The sequence below is a fragment of the Felis catus genome, chromosome E2, assembly GCF_018350175.1.
Source record: "Felis catus isolate Fca126 chromosome E2, F.catus_Fca126_mat1.0, whole genome shotgun sequence".
Classification (NCBI taxonomy): Eukaryota; Metazoa; Chordata; class Mammalia; order Carnivora; family Felidae; genus Felis; species Felis catus.
In genome coordinates, this window is record NC_058382.1 from 47,559,749 (window position 1) to 47,577,581 (window position 17,833).

At 39.0% G+C, this 17,833-nt stretch overlaps 1 protein-coding gene across 3 annotated transcripts in view; it reads left to right on the plus strand.

Annotated features, from left to right (window-relative positions):
* Positions 1–17,833, plus strand: part of PHLPP2 (PH domain and leucine rich repeat protein phosphatase 2) — an 81,074-nt gene that overhangs the window by 29,768 nt on the left and 33,473 nt on the right. For 2 of the 3 annotated variants that reach the window (XM_023246184.2, XM_023246186.2), the window contains exons 4-6: positions 4,799–4,989; positions 14,822–14,947; positions 16,259–16,413. In XM_023246184.2, the coding sequence (XP_023101952.1) occupies positions 4,799–4,989; positions 14,822–14,947; positions 16,259–16,413 (472 nt within the window). Of the gene's footprint in view, positions 1–4,798; positions 4,990–11,666; positions 11,784–14,821; positions 14,948–16,258; positions 16,414–17,833 lie in introns of those variants that run through there. The other variant, XM_019819993.3, reaches the window with a different exon arrangement.

Genomic DNA, 17,833 nt, shown 5'->3' on the forward strand with positions numbered 1-17,833 from the left:
TAAACTATTATAAAGTCCCATTTTTACATAATTTAGCCAACTTTGTAGTAGGTGATGCTGTTAACCAAGATGGGGAATCTAAAATCAATTAGCATTGTGGGGCGAATCATGAGATTTAAAAAACAAAAACAGTTTTATTGAGATATAATTCACATACCATAAAATTCACCCTTTAAAAGTGCTTTTTAGTATATTCAGTGCTTTTTAGTATATGTAGAGAGTTATGCAGCCATCACCACAGTCTAATTTTAGAATGTTTTCATCACTATAAAATGAGACCCCATACCCATTAGCAGTTATTCTCCATTCCCACTTCCAGTGCACCCGGCATCCACGAATCTACTTTCTGTCTTTATGGATTTGCCTATTCTAAACAATTCATATAAGTGGAATCATATATACTTGACTTTTTGTGACTGGCATCTTTTACTAAGCATAATGTTTTCAATTCTCACCCATGTTGTAGTATGTATCAGTACTTTGTTTCCTTTTATGGCCAAACAATATTCCATTGTATAGATGATGCCACATTTTGTTTATGCATTCATCAGTTGATGACATTTTGGTCATTTCTACTTTTGGGCTATTTTTGTGGACAAACATTTGGGTATAAGTATTTGTGTAGACTAATGTTTTCACTTCTCTTGGATAAAGCTGTAGGAGCGGAATTGCTGGATCTTATGGTGACTCTGTTTCAGCTTTTGAGGAACTACTAGACTGTTTTCCAAAGTGGCTGCACCATTTTATCATCACCCCAGCAATGTTTGTTTACATCCTTGCCAACACTTATCCAGTGTTTGTTTTTTTCGATGAACTCGTATCTTCTTGTGGTTTCGATTTGCATTTATCTAGTAACTAATGAGATTGAGCATCTTTTTATGTGCTTGTTGGCCTTTTATATATCTTCTCTGAAGTAATACCTGTTCAGATTCTTTGCCCATTTTTTAATTGTGCTACTTGTCTTTATTATGGAATTGTAACAGTTCTTTGTTCTGGGTACAGGTCTCTTATTTGGTATACGATTGGCAAATATTCTTTCCTGTTTTGTGAGTCATCTTTTTAATTTCTTGATGGTGTTTATAGAAGCACAACGGTTTTTTGTTTTGTTTTTGTTTTTGGATGAAGTCCGTTTATCTATATTTTCATTTTTGTCATTTCTACTTTGTTTTAAATCTTTTTTTAAAGTTTATTTATTCTGAGAGAGAGAGGGAGGGGCAGGTTGAGAGAGAGGGAGAGAGGGAGAGAGGGAGAGAGAGAGAGAGAGAGAGAGAGAGAGAGAGAGGGAATTCCAACCAAGCTCTGCACTGTCAGAGTCCGATGTGGGGCTTGAACCCACAAATCTCAAGATTGTGACCTGAACCGAAATCAAGAGTCGGACGCTTAATCAGCTGAGTCACCCAGGTGCCCCTGTCACTTATACTTTTGTGTTGATACTTAAGAAACCTTTGCCTGGGGCGCCTGGAGTGGCTCAGTTGGTTAAGCGTCTGACTTCAGCTCAGATCATGATCTCGCGGTCTGTTAGTTTGAGCCCCATATCAGGCTCTGTGCTGACAGTTCAAAGTCTGGAGCCTGCTTCAGATTCTGTGTCTCCCCCTCTCTCTGCCCCTCCCATGCTCATGCTCTGTCTCTCTCTGTCTCTCAGTAGTAAATAAAGATTAAAAAAAAAAAAAGAAAGAAACCTTTGCCTAATCTAAGGTCACAAAATTTATTCCAGTGTTTTAGTTTTAGTTCTTACGTTTAGGTCTACAATCCATTTTGAATTAATTTTTGTGCATGGTGTGAGGTTAGGGATCTGACTTTATTCTTTTGCCTGTGGTTATCCAGTTCCAGCACCATTTGTTGACAAGATTGTTTTTTTCCTATTGAGTTATCTTGGTACCCTGCTCAAAAATCAGTTGTCCATAAGTGTAGGTGTTTATTTGTGAATCCTATTACAATGCTGTATGTCTATCCTTATGTCAGTACTGTACTTTTTTTTTTTTTTTTAAGTAATCTCTGCACCCAACCTGGGGCTCAAACTCATGACCCCGAGATTGAGAGTTGGATGCTCTTACCAACTGAACCAGCCAGGCACCCCAAGTACTATACTTCCAATTTTGTTCTTTTTGAAGATTGTTTTGGCTATTCTGAGTCCACTGTATTTCTATGTGAATTTTAGGATCAGTTTGTCAGTTTCTTCCATGAAAGCAGCTGGAATTTTAATAGGGATTACATTGCTGTAAATCAGTTTGGGGAGTTTTGCCATCTTAACAATATTTAAGTCTTCCAGCTCATGAATATTGGACGTCTTCCATTTATTTAGGTTTCTTTTCATTTCCTTCAACTATATTATTTAGTTTCACTGCACAAGCTATGCACTATTCTTTTTGATGCAGTTAGTTTCTTTTTATTTATTTACTTTTATTTTATAGAGAGAGCGCACAAGCAGGGAAGAAGGGCAGAGGGAGGGAGAGAGGGAGGGAGAGAGAACATTAAGCAGGCTCCATGTTCAGCACAGAGCCTGACACAGGGCTTGAACTCATGATCCTGAGCTCATGATCTAAGCTGAGATCAAGAGTTGGATGCTTAACCGACTGAGCCACCCCGGTGCCCCAGATGCAATTCGTTTCTTAATTTTACTTTTGAACTGTTTATTCCTTGTGCATAGAAATACAATTTATTTTTTTAAAAATTTTTTATCTTGCAACTTTGCTGAAATCATTTGTTGGTTATAATTGTCTTTTTAGTGGCACACTTAGGAATTTCTGTATACAAGATCATATCATATGCAAATAAAGATAGTTTTATTTCTTTCTTTCCAGTCTGATCCTGGAAATTTGAGGTAAATGGGAACATCTGTTGGACATGACCAGCAGACAGTTTGATATGGGAGATTAGAACCAAGGGAAGGGAAGATTGGGACAGGAGATAGAAATTTGAGGGCCATTATCATCATATGAATAGTACAATTTGGAGGCTGGAAGCAAGATTGAAGTAAATTGAGTAAATAGGAGGTGAGGTAACAGAGATAGCTAATAAAGAGGCACAAATGAGAAGAAAAGAGCCTCAACAGGGTAAACTTAGAGTTTGTCAAAATATATTTTGTGGACCATCTGCATTTAAACTACTTGGAATAGATGTTAAAAAATACATTTTCCTGGGGCGCCTGAGTGGCTCATTTAGTTTAGTATGACTCTTGATTTCAGCTCAAGTCATGATCCCAAGGTCTTGGGATTGAGCCCTGTGTTGGGCTCCACACTGAGCCTGAAGCCTGCTTGTTTCTCTCTCTCCCCCCCTCTGCTCTTCTCCCCAGCTTGTGGTCTGTCTCAAAAACAAAACCAAAAAGACATTTTCCTATGTTACATCCTAGGCCGTACAAATTAGACACTCTGTGAATGGGTCTCAGCGTCCTTCAGTTTAGACTGTTGTCACATAATAACTCTTGGGCACACAGAAATGGGAGAATCGCTGAACTGAAGGAATTCTACAGTTGAGACTGAGAGGGTATGGGAGAAAACTTGAATGCTTTTGTAGCTTTGAAAAGAACAATAAAGAGGGTGGAGTTGAAGACTGAGAAGAGAGAAGAGAAATTCTCGGAGAAAGGTGGGGTTTGAGACCTTTTTTTTTTTTTTAAATGTTTTTATTTATTTTTAAGAGAGACAGAGACAGAGCACAAGCTGGGGAGGGGCAGAGAGAGAGGGAGACACAGAATCCGAAGCAAGCTCCAGGCTGTGAGCTGTCAACACAGAGCCCGACGCAGGGCTCGAACCCATGAACTGCAAGATCATGACCTCAGATTGACCTCAGGCCCCATTTCCTCAGATTATATGTGGGAAACACACAGTTAAAGGGGCATGATGCACAGGTTCCATAATCAATTGTGTAATAATATCAGGTACGGTCTAATTTTCTCTATTCCCGCTTTATTGCTCTTTGCAATATCTCATACTAGTGCTGCTCCTGTTTGTTCCTTTGTAGAGTTACTTGTCTGTTTTTAGCTGTGCTTTAATCAACAACCTGTCTGCTCTCATAATGTGCTGTTTTGTGCACTATATCTCAGCCTTACGAAGATTTCTGTTGGGGAGGGAGCATACTAAAAAAGAAAGATCTTGTATGATATGAGCTTCTGCTACCGTGATTGGGATAGTTGACTGAAATATCAGCCCTAAGCTTTTCTGCACAAGAAGCAGGAAAATGGAGAATGTGTACAGAAGTAGAGTGCTTCCATAGTTATTTATTTCTTCCTTCTAGAATAGACTCGTCTCAACAGTAGTGGCTGTCATTTACTTAGTACTTCTTTTGTTACCTGAAACTATGCTCCGTACTTTAATTATCTTAATTTTTTCATAATGAAATTCTAAAGATAAGTAGTATTAAGATCCAAACAGTATAAATGAGGAAAGTTAATCTCAGTGAAATTAAGTAGTTCAAAGAAACAAAAGTAAGTGGCAGAACTAGGATTTGAACTCAGGTTTACGTGTCTGGCCCCCAGGTCAATGATCTTAGTCACTTTGCCATTTTGCTTTTCTCTGTGTTCATGGGAAATAGGACTGTGTTAGAAGAATTAATAATGGCATCCAAAATAAAATCTTGTTCTTAGCCCCAAATTCACAATACTCCCGTTGTATAACTTCAGTGATGGGTAACATTTTATGACTGAGATCTTATTTTGTAATACTTATATTGCTTGGTCACTTAAATCTGTAAACAAGGTTGCTGTGTATTGACACACAATACTTTCTTTTTCCCTTATAGTAGTCTTATACTAGTTTAATTGTGCCTTCTAAATTTTTTTTCTTTCGTTTTGTTTTCTTTTCAGAAAAACCATGCCAGATGGATCATCTGGATCGAATCCTTCTGTCTGGTATCTATAATGTACGCAAGGGAAAGACCCAGCTGCATAAGTGGGCTGAACGCCTAGTTGTTCTCTGTGGTACCTGCCTCATCGTTTCCTCAGTAAAAGATTGTCAAACTGGAAAGATGCACATTTTGCCTTTGGTTGGGGGAAAGGTAAGACTCGTAAAAATGGAATTATTCTTCTTTTGTTTGATCTTCTTCATTAAAATCACATATGCTTTTCAGCACTTTCCTCACATCTTTTTATTTTTTTATTTTTATTTTATTTTTTTTGAAGATTTATTTATTTAGCTAATTTCCACACCCAACATGGGGCTTGAACTCATGACCCCAAGATCAAGAGTTGCATGCTCTACTAACTGAGCCAGCCAAGCGCCCCTCCCCACATCATTTTAAAGAAGCAAGTATGAGCATGTGTAAAGATTACACTGTAGAGGCATCTGGGTGGCTCAGTTGGTTGAATGTCTGTCTGACTCTTGATTTTGGCTCAGGTCATGATCCCAGGGTCATGGGATTGAGTCCCCTCTTGGGCTCTGTGCTGACCAAGGAGCCTGCTTAAGATTCCCTCTCTCCATCTGTCCCTCTCTCCTGCTTACACTCGTGCTCTCTCAAATTAAAATTTAAAAATTAAAATTAAAAAAAGTGCAATTGCACTATATCCAAGGGATACAGGTGTGCTATTTTGAAGGGGCACATGCACCCCAATGTTTTATAGCAGCACTATCAACAATAGTCAAAGTATAGAAAGAGCCCAAATGTCCATCAACAGGTGAATGGATAAAGAAGATGTGGTGTACATACATACATACACACAATGGAGTATTACTCGGCAATCAAAAAGAATGAAATCCTGCCATTTGCAACCATGTGGATGGAGCTAGAGGTATTATGCTAAGCAAAATTAGCTAGTCAGAGAAAGACAGATATCACGTATGACTTCACTCATATGTGGAATTTAAGATACAAAACAGATGGACATAAGGCAAGAGAAGCAAAAATAATACAAAAACAGGGAGGGGAACAAAGCATAAGAGACTCTTTTTTTTTTTTTTATTTTTTTAATTTTTTTAATGTTTATTATTGAGAGACAGACAGAGCATGAGCAGGGGAGGGGTAGAGAGAGGTAGAATCTGAAGCAGGCTCCAGGGTCTTTGGAGCCCAATGCAGGGCTCTATGTTGCTTTGTTTTTGTTTTTTGTAAATTCTGTAGGATTTTCTTTTCTTTTTTTTTAAATGTTTATTTTTTTTCAACGTTTATTTATTTTTGGGACAGAGAGAGACAGAGCATGAACGGGGGAGGGGCAGAGAGAGAGGGAGACACAGAATGGGAAACAGGCTCCAGGCTCTGAGCCATCAGCCCAGAGCCCGACGCGGGGCTCGAACTCACGGACCGCGAGATCGTGACCTGGCTGAAGTCGGACGCTCAACCGACTGCGCCACCCAGGCGCCCCTAAATGTTTATTTTTGAGATGGAGAGAGACAGAGCATGAGCGGGGGAGGGGCAGAGAGAGGAGGAGACACAGAATCCGAAGCAGGCTCCAGGCTATGAGCCGTCAGTGCAGAGCCCGACGCTCTGGGCTCGAACCCACAAACTGCGAGATCGTGACCTGAGCCAAAGTCGGACACCTAACCAACTGAGCTACCCAGGCGCCCCAGGAGACTCTTAAATACAGAGAACAAACTGACGATTGCTGGAGGGGTTGTGCCGGGGGATGGGCTAAATGGGTAAGGGGCATTAGGGAGGACACTTGTTTGGATGAGCACTGGATGTTATACGTAGTGGATGAATCACTGAAATCTACTACTGAAATGATTATAGCACTATATGCTAACTTGGATATGAATTTAAAAGTTAAAAAAAATTAAATAAATAAACAAACATTAAAAAAATTAAAATTAAAACTAAAAAAATTAAAACTAATAAAATTAAATTAAAAAATTTTTTTTTAAAGATTGCCTTACAGGGGCGCCTGGGTGGCTCGGTCGGTTAAAGCGTCCAACTTCGGCTCATGTCGTGATCTCACAGTCCGTGAGTTCGAGCCCCGCGTCGGGCTCTGTGCTGACAGCTCAGAGCCTGGAGCCTGTTTCTGATTCTGTGTCTCCCTCTCTCTCTGCCCCTCCCCTGTTCATGCTCTGTCTCTCTCTGTCTCAAAAATAAGTAAACGTTAAAAAAAAATTAAAAAAAAAAAAAAGATTGCATTACAACGTTGTTTTTTAGAGTTGTTAGGTCCGGAAGAAGCCTACTCAGCCTAATTTAAGCATAAAATTGGTTTATTTACATCACAGATTCTCTGGGAGGTCAAAAAGTATCCATACCACAAATTTCTTTTCTTCTTTTTTCTTTTCTTTTGTTTTCTTTTCTTTTCTTTTCTTTTCTTTTCTTTTCTTTTCTTTTCTTTTCTTTTCTTTTCTTTTCTTTTCTTTTCCTTTCCTTTCTTTTCTTTTTCTTTTCTTTTCTTTTCTTTTCTTTTCTTTTCTTTTCTTTTCTTTTCTTTTCTTTTCTTTTCTTTTCTTTTCTTTTCTTTTCTTTTCTTTTCTTTTCTTTTCTTTTCTTTTCTTTCCTTTCCCTTCCCTTCCCTTCCCTTCCCTTCCCTTCCCTTCCCTTCCCTTCCCTTCCCTTCCCTTCCCTTCCCTTCCCTTCCCTTCCCTTCCCTTCCCTTCCCTTCCCTTCCCTTCCCTTCCCTTCCCTTCCCTTCCCTTCCCTTCCCTTCCCTTCCCTTCCCTTCCCTTCTCTTTTTAAAATATTTATTTTTTTTTTGAGAGAGCACAAGCAGGGGAGGGCAGAGAGAGAGAGAAGGAGACACAGAATATGAAGCACACTCCACGCTCTGACCTGTCAGCACAGAGCCCAACGTGGGGCTTGAACTCCAGAACTGTGAGATCATGAACTGAGCTGAAGTCAGACGCTCAACTAACTGAGCCACACAGGTGCCCCCATACCCCAAATTCTGCTGCAGAACCCATTTGTTGATGATACCTCTGCCTCCACTGCTAGGCACTGGATGCTGCCATCGGTAACACCTGGGTAGATCGAGGATGCTGCCCTGCCAGCTTCCTGCCAGCATCCGTTCCTTAAACAGATTGTCTCCAACTTCTCCTTTTCCGTCATTTATACTAAAATTCAGAGTCTGGGATGGTCACAAGCCCCTCTCCAGCAGCCAGGGAAGCACACTATTTCTTGTCTGTACTAGAGAATTCCCCACCCTGGGCAAGGAGTTCAGCTGCAAGTCCATCAGACTGACAGATGACTGGAAACAGATATATTAACATTTATATGAAGCTATACCTCATTTTGTTTCTTTTATTTTTGATTTTGAATATCATAAAACAGTCTGAATTTGAGAGAGCTTCCAGACAAAACTTAGTGAATTCATGCGTTGAAACACCCAATCTGCTCCAGATACACAATACATCATCTATATATAGATAAAATATATATATTCAAAAGGTAAATATACAGTTTTAAATATACAATATTCAAAAGGCACAGTTGGGCTTAGGAATGTAGAATAGAAGTGCTTGTAGTGAAATGGTCTGAATCTGAGGGCCTGCTGGGTTCTGGGCCTGAAAGGTTGTGGCAGCCCAAATGTGTAGCTCCTCTAAGTATTTGGGTTTAAAAGTCCTCTACTTATGAGGGGAACCTGGCCCAGGCTTAAGTAAGAGATGAGTGGTATTCTGCCCCTGAAGGACTGCTGGAAAAAACAAAAACAAAACAGCCCAAAACTGCTGTTAACCACTGACTGGAACCAAGTCTTGTTGTTGCTATTGTCCTAGAGAGGTGGAATGACCCATTTATGTGGCCCATAACCAGGAAATGAATAAGCTGCCACTAAATGAATGTGTATACTTCAGTATCAACCAGGAGGCAGAAACCTACCACTTAGCAATATAAGACCTGGTTCTGGTCTTGGGGGCTGAAGGACAGAATGAAGAAAATAGGTTAAAAAAAAAATGCCCCCCGCCCACCAGAAAGGAAGAGAGAGAGAGAGAAAGAAAGGAAGGAAGAGAAAGAGAGAGGGAGGGAGGGTGGGAGGAAGGAAGGAAAGAAGGAAGGAGGAGGAAAGATGGAAGAAAGAAAAAGATACAACAAGGGAAAGTAAATTCAAAGGGAAGTTTTAAGAAATAAGAAACGATGAGTGCAGACACTGATAAAATAACGATGGTAAAGTTAATATTAATTGTAAGAAGTTTAAACTTTTTTTATATTTTAAATATAAATTTAAACTACTAAAGCTCAAACTACCCTGAGTGATATTTAAGATGTGGTGGTATGTTTAATAAGTAACATGTGATATAGTCTTGGAATAAGAGGATAGAAACACCAAATAACGTTCAACTTCATTAGAAAAAAAAGTGTGAATTAAAAAATTTTAAGGACAGCCACTAAAAAAAGTAAAGTGGGAAAGGGGCCTCTGGGTGGCTCAGTCAGTTAAGCATCGAACATAGGCTCAGGTCATGAACTCACAGTTTGTGGGTTCAAGCCCTGCATCGGACTCTGTGCTGACAGCTCAGAGCCTGGAGCCTGCTTCAGATCTGTGTCTCCCTCTGTCTCTGTTCCTCCCCCACTTGCACTCTGTCTCTCTTTCTCACTCTCTCTCTCAAAAATAAAGGTTAAAAACAAAAGTAGAGTGGAAAAAGAGAATATAAAAAGTTCTTTGATGCCGGGCGCCTAGGTGGCTCAGTCAGTTAAGCATCTGACTTCATTTCAGGTCATTATCTCACAGTTTGTGAGTTTGAGCCCCACACTGGTCTCTGCATTGACAGCTCAGAGCCTGGAGCCTACTTCAGATTCTATTTCCCTCTCTCTCTGCCTCTCCCCTGCTCATGTTCTCTCTTTCTCAAAAACAAATATTAAAAAAAAAAAAAAAAAATTCTGTAATGCTAAAAGAAGACAGAAAAAGAGTGGAGAAAAAGGAACACAATGATTAGCATGGTAAATTATCACAAATTATAGTGATAGAGGGGTACCTGGGTGGCTAAGTCGGTTGAGTCCAACTTTGGCTCAGGTCATGATCTCACGGTTTATGGGTTTGAACCCCACATCGGGCTTTGTGCTGATAGCTCAGAGCCTGAAGCCTGCTTCAGATTCTTTGTCTTCTTTTCTCTCTGCTTTTCCCCCACTCATGCTCTGTCTCTCTCAAAAATAAATATTTTTAAAAAAACCCACAAATTTTAGTGATAGAAACATATCTAAATATATCAATATTTATAATAATTGTGATTATTAGATTCTTATTTAAAATCTTAGTACTTGCTGTTTATAAGAGACATACCTAACAATTAGAATGTTGAATGTGAAATGGTGGGAAAATTATGCTAGTCTAATAACAACCAAAAGAAAATCGGTGTGGTTATATTAACATCAGACAAAATACTTTTATGAAAGTTTATATGGAACAAAGGACTTGTCTACAGGATATATAAAGAACTTTTACAACACAGTGATAGGAAGACAAATAACGTAGTAAAAACTCAGCAAAAGATTGGAGCATATCCTTTACCAGTGAAGATATACACATGGCAAATAGACACATAAAAAGATTCTCACCATCATTAGTCATTAGGGAAATGCAAATTAATATCACAGTGAGATACTACACACCACTAGAGTGACTAAAAATCAAAAGACTGATGAGTACCAGATTTAGCAAGATGAGGAACAACTGGATTGCTTATGTCATTGGTAGGAGTACAGTCTCTTTGAAAGATAGTTTTTTATTTCTTGTAAACTTAAACATATGTATATCAGATGACCCAGCTTTTCTCCAAGATATTGGGAAATGAACACATATCTTTACAAAGACTTGAAGTGAATGTTCGTCACAGCGTTATTCATAATTGTTAAAACTAGAAACAAGCCAAATGTTCATTGACTACTGGTGAATTGATAAACACAGGAGTTATGTCCACACAATGGAATACTAGTAAGCACTAAAAAGGAATGAACTGCCGACACTTTCCAAAACAAAGATCAGTCTCAAAAGCATTATTTTAAGTGAAAGAAGCCAGGTATAAAAAAGTCTGTTTATTGTATGATTCTATCATATGAAATTCTAAAAAAAGACAACTATAGTGATAGAAAACAGGCACTTGCCTGGGTGCAGAGGGGAAGGGATTGATTATAGAAAAGCACAAAGGGAAGTATTGGGGGTGATGGGCTTATACAGCTGTATTCATTTATAAAAGCTTATTAAATTATTCACTTAGAATCTGTGAAGTAAAAAAAATCACAAAGTTTATTAAAATTATACGTCAATAAAACTAATATCTAAAAAAAGACTTTGGTGCAAAAGAATTAGTAGGTATAAAGAGGCTCATTCCAAAAGGATGAAAGGAACATTTCATGATGAATATAATAATTCTGAAGTTGTACATGTGTTATGATGTAGTCTTAATATATATAATGCAAAAATTAACATAATTAGATAAATTGACAAATTAACTTCCAGTGGGAGATTTACAATTGTTTCTCAATATTTGACATTATATATAAAGAAAAAAAATTTGACATTATATGAGTATATTATTTCCTGTGTCAAATATCCTGTAATAAAATATTTAAAAGATTATTCTGAAACAGTCATTAATATCTATTCTTCATTTCAATAAGATCCTTTATTTTGACACAGACTCATTCACTTGCCTTGATTTATTACTAATAAAAAGCGGTCCTATTGTGATCATTGCAATCGAATGTTATGAATATTATGTAATTTTATTTGGATCTTTTTAATATGATTCTCTTTCACTTAAAGTATTATCATGTTTCTGCCATTGGATTCAATCTTTACTTGGCACCAGAAACCTAATGATTTACGAGTATAATTTGGAAGTTCCCAGCTGACTCACCAAGATTCAGTACCTATGACATATCAAAATAACATGTCAGAGAAAGATATAAGTGGTTTCATAACTACAAAGGCTTTATCTTCTTCAAAGCTATGTGAGGTAGGTTGTTGGAGTTTTGGGGGAGAATTGCTTTGATGAGAACTGCTGTTGTGCAGTGAATCTTTATTACCACCCCAAATGGGAACAGAGAAGGTTTCTGCCTGTTTTCTCACCCCTAGTGAAAGAGGTTGCAACAGGACTCAAGAGAGCTTGATACGGATCCCCTACAGTAAGGGAAACATAGTGGACTGGTGTCCTGCCTTCTGACCAAGGAGTCTTGAGGACAAGAGATGAGTTACCAATGCAGCCAGGTAGCTTAAGAGCCTGACTCAGGCATTGGGATCATCATGTGCTCCTTGGGTTTGTTAGTATGTGACCCAGAAGGGTTGAGAGAAAGTGAGAACCAGTGGGTGGATAGGTGGAAAAATGGATGAGTGGGTGGATTCTCTTAGATCTTGTCTAGCAGGGCCACCCAGAGGGGCAAATAGGCTTCCCTGGAGGACAGGCTGTAAATGGACCACCAGATTCCTTCATGTCTGGGAGGGCATAGTCAACTACTGGAATAATATGCATTAGCCAGGTCAAGGGATCTGTAACTAAGAAGTCATCCATTGTTTGGCTTGAGGTGGGGGTAACCAAAAGAATCCTTAAAAGGCCCCATTGAGGAAAAACCTCCCTTTAAAATCTGTTAGGCCTGGAGACTGCAAAGTCAGGTTATGACTCTGCTTGTCTAGTAAGAACCTTTGAGCTTTTATCTTTCCTGTCCTTCCTATCTACTTCAACCCTGGAGGGGGTAAAAAATGGCATCTAGTCCAGTACTTAGTAGGTAAGGAAAGAGAGTCCAAAAAGCAGGCTAGGTCACCCTTTGTAGGCAGGCAGCTACCTCCATTGTACCCCAGGATAGGGGAAGGGTTGGAACTGTCGTATCTTTGCAATGGAAACATTGGCTCTTATCCTGTGGGTCTAGAGACTCTCCTGTTGCGAAACATGGGATGCTTTCTTGCATCACAGGCACTTGTACTTGCTCTTGCCCTGCATGGAATGCTCCTCCCCCAGGAGGTTTTCATGCCTTGACCCCCTTAGGGTCTTTGCTCACATGTTACCTCAGCCGAGTCCTTCCTTTACTGACCTGTTCATAATTCAGACCACCCACCCTGTCCTCCAAGCTTTTCCCCTGCTTTATTTTTCTTGATGTTACATCTTACATATTATATCATGCTATGCTATGTCACCATTTTGGTGTTAGAGTGTGTTTCCGCAAGTCTAAACCCCACTTAGAGTAGGCGCTTTGTTGTTTTCTCCTCTGCTTGTCCCAGCATGCAGAACAGTAAAATGTATTTATTCAGCTAATATTTCATTACCAAATTGAGACTGGGTTGTGACTTAAAGAATAATTAATACATTTACTTACGATTATGCCCGAGTCCTATTCCTTCAACATAGTTGCTGGATAAGTTATTCCTTTGCTTTTTTTATTTTTTTATTTTTATTTTTTTATTTAAAAAAAAATTTCTTTTTTAACGTTTATTTATTTTTGAGATAGAGACAGAGCATGAATGGGGGAGGGTCAGAGAGAGAGGGAGACACAGAATCTGAAACAGGCTCCAGGCTCTGAGCTGTCAGCACAGAGCCCGACGCAGGGCTCGAACTCATGGACCGCGAGGTCATGACCTGAGCCGAAGTCGGATGCTTAACCGACTGAGCCACCCAGGCGCCCCTCCTTTGCTTTTTTTAAACAGCTTGATTGAGATTTAATTCATGTACCATATAATTCACCCATATAAAGTGTACAGTTCAGTGGCTTTTAGTGTATTACTGTTTTGTGACCATCACCGCATCACCCTGAAAAGAAACCCTGCACTACTTAGCCATCATCTCTCCATTTCTTCCCTAGTCCTGGGCACCTACTAATCTACTTTCTGTCTGTACAGATTTGCTGATTCTGAAGACTTCATATAAATGGAATCATACAGTATATGGTTGTGACTTTCACTTCACATAATCTTTTCAAGGTTCATATAGTGTGCAGCAATATCTTCTGTTTATGGCTAAATAATATTCCACTGAAATATACCACATTCAGTGTTTATACGCATACCTGTTGATGGATGGACATTTAGGTTGTTTCTCCTTTTGGGCTATTATGAATAGTGCTGCTCTAATTCATGTGTAAGTTTTTGTATAAATGTATGTTTTGAGTTCTCTTGAGTGTATATGTAGGAGTGGAATTGCTGGGCCACATGGTAACTCTATGTTCAACCTTTTGAGGAATTGCCAGACTGTTTTCCAGAGTGGCTGAACCATTTTACGTTCCCACTGCAGTGTATGAGGGATCCAGAACCTGCTAATACTTGTTATCCAACATTTGTTATTTTCTATTTTTAACTTTAGCCCTCCTAGTGTATGTGATGTGGTGTCTTTCAATTTTGATTTGCATTTATCTAATAAGTAATGATGTTGAACATTTCATGTTATTACTGGTCATTTCTCAAGTCTTCTTTGGAGAAACATCTGATCAGATCTTTTGCCCCATTAAAAAAAAATTTTTTTTTTAATTTTTTTTTTCAACGTTTTTATTTTTATTTTTGGGACAGAGAGAGACAGAGCATGAACGGGGGAGGGGCAGAGAGAGAGAGGGAGACACAGAATCGGAAACAGGCTCCAGGCTCTGAGCCATCAGCCCAGAGCCTGACGCGGGGCTCGAACTCACGGACCGCGAGATCGTGACCTGGCTGAAGTTGGACGCTTAACCGACTGCGCCACCCAGGCGCCCCCCCAAAAAAATGTTTTTTAATGTTTATTTTTTGAGAAGAAACAGAATGTGAGCAGGGGAGGGGCAGAGAGAGAGGGAGACACAGAATCTGAAGCAGGTTCCAGGCTCTGAGCTGTCAGCACAGAGCCCAACGTGGGGCTCGAACTCACGAGGTGTGAGATCATGTCCCGAGCTGAAGTCAGACGCTTAACCGACTGAGCCACCCAGGCGCCTCTCTTTTGCCCCATTTTAAAAAGTTGACTTATTTTTCTTGTTACTGTCCTTTGCTCTCTGACTAGGATTTTTTTTTGTCTTGGTCCTGGTTTCCTTGCCTCCTCCTCCTCAGGTGGAAGAAGTGAAGCGACGGCAGCACTCCCTTGCATTCAGCTCAGCTGGAGCCCAGGCTCAGACCTATCATGTCAGCTTTGAGACATTGGCTGAGTGCCAGAGATGGCAGCGACAAGCGTCCAAGGTGATAAGCTGTCAAATGTCCTGATGTGGTGATAAGAATGTAAAAGCCCAACAGAAATGTATCTTGAAGCTGAACTCACTCCAAAGAGAGTGAATTGTAATTCTTAGGTATCTTCCTTTAGGCTCCTCTAAGTTTATAATGAATGAAATAATAGAATTCCACCCGGTCCTTACCTTATTATTTATGTTTGCATAGTACAAAATGTATTCAAACATGTTTTCAGGTGCACTTTACCTTTATACCATCTCTGAGAAGAATTGAGACACAATAAGATTCAAATCACTTTCCCTCCACCACTGTGGTCAGGGATAGATGGAGCCATTCCCTAATTCCTAGACTAGTCCTTCTTGGTCTGAATATATTTAGTACAGCTGTGATGAACCACTTTAAATTTGAACTTATTATGGGACATGACCTGTGATCCTGTTACAAACCATTGTTCCGCTATGCTGAGGATAATTAGCTTTTCAGCATAATTTCTGCTTTTTAATCTTTAAAGATGCAGTGCCCTAAAATTGTATTGCAGTTTCCAAATTTTCTTGTTCTCCCAGCTATCTTTGCAGAATTTTAGCACATTTTTCTTTGTGGAACTAAATAGTTGCATAAAGTATTGTTTTAGTATAATGAGATGCCATAAAACATGAATAACTTTTCTAGTGATTTTGTTTGGTTTTTAGACCAATTTTCACAACCTATCTTTTATTAGCAGACTATTATAGAAATAAAAACTTGTTTTGGTTTTATTGAATTTTATGTACTTCTATTGTAGTGGTAATGAAATCTGTTCTGAATAAACTAATCTCAGTTTTAAATAGCTATTCCATTCTTTTGACCTTATAAGAGAAGTTAATATTTTTTGAGTACCTTTTGTATACTAAGCAGTGTGCTGTGTGCTGAATTTATTTTATCCTCACAACAGATGAAGAAACTGCACTAGTAAGTAGCAGAGCCTGTGGGTACAAAAGGCCATGGCTTTCAATATCACACAGCCTGCCAAAGTTTTGTATAGTTATCTTGAATCATCTTATCTTCTTGCATGAAATGTTAACTTTTCCCCTTTATGATTTTTTTTTCCTTTTACTTACACTTTACAGCTTACACCATTGTGTGTTTCAAGCAGCTTAATGGTTTTAGGAAAAAGGAAAAATGAACTGGTTTTTATAAATGAGTAATTGGATCTCATTACCTTTTTTTCTTTCCAATTGTTAAAATTAGCACTTTTTTTATAAATGGCATTCCTTCCTTTGCTGGGTGAGAGACATTTGTTCTGCTGCTCTAGCTGAGATGGCTCTTCTCCTTGACCCTATTCAGGTGGTGTCCCAGCGAATCAGCACCGTCGACCTCTCGTGTTACAGCCTTGAGGAGGTTCCTGAGCATCTCTTCTATAGTCAAGATATCACCTACCTCAACTTGCGACACAACTTCATGCAGCTGGAAAGACCAGGGGGCCTTGACACTCTCTACAGGTATGTGGAGAATAGGTTTCCAGAATAACTTACTCAAACCAAATCGGGATCACTGTCTTAGTTGTACCTGAAGGTGAGCATGCTTAACATCATACACATATTTGAAAATTTTCTCTGTTTTGAAAAAGAGTAGAATTTTTGTTTATGCTTTATTTATGCTGTTTTCTTTTTTTTTTTAAGTTTATTTATTTTGAGAGAGAGAGCGTGTGCGCACAAGTGAGGAAGGGGCACGGAGAGAGAATGTCAAGCAGGCTCCACACTGTCAGTGCAGAGCCTGACACAGGGCTTGAACTTACAAGCTGTGAGATCATGACCTGAGCCAAAATCAAGAGTCAGTCGCTTAACCTACTGAGTCACCCAGGCGCCCCTATTTGTGCAGTTTTCTTACTCCCCCTTTCCCTCCATAAGACAGGAGATAGATGCAAATATTCTGTTACGGAGGCCACAGTGTGTTGCCATTGAGCTAGACAATCTTGTTATATAATTCACTGATAGTGACGCCTGATCTGAAGCCAGGGTAAATTGAGAGATTGAGTGTATGGCAAGTTTTTGAATCCTAAGTATCAAACTTAAATAACTTAAAGGAAATAGGCCTAATTTCAAGAATTCCACTCCCAGTGTGGGACTTTTATCTTTGTTGTGTGCCTATTAACACTAGCTTCTAAGCCTTAGACAACTATGAAACTTCTCCCCTCTGATAAAAGAACCATTCCACTCCTTAGGGACTATGGCCCATATATTTTCCATCTTTGTTAGAATATATTCCCCATTCCCTCCCTCCACCCACATTACCACCCTCCTCCCTTTTAAAATGGATGGAAGAGGATTGCTTGGGTGGCTCAGTTGCTTGAGTGTCTGACATCAGCTCAGGTCATGATTTACAATTTGTGAGTTTGAGCCCCACATCAGGCTTGCTACTCTCAGTGCAGAGCCTACTTTAGATCTTCTTTCCCCTCTCTCTCTGTCCCTCCCCCACTTTAGCTCTCACTCTCATAAATAAATAAAACATTAAAAAAAATTTTTTTAAGTAAATATTTGATATAACTAATTGCCTGGGCTTGTGAGCAAGGGAGAAATTGGACATTAAAGAATTCAGATTACATGGTGATTAGAAAGATAATACACATTGAAAGTACATATTTTAGGGACACCTGAATGGCTCAGTCAGTTACATATCTGACTCTTGATCTTGACTTGGGTCTTGATCTCACAGTTGTGGGTTTGGGCCCTGTGTTGGGCTCCGTGCTGGGCATGAGGCCTACTTAAAAAAAAAAAAAAAAAAAAAAAAAAAAGTACATATTTTACTTAATAATAATATTTCTAAAATAATTTTGAGAAAGCACTGTATTTTTATCTCATCTGATGTGTTTTACAAAGTTTTTTAGATTTAAGCCTATATTTAGTAATGAGATAATACTTT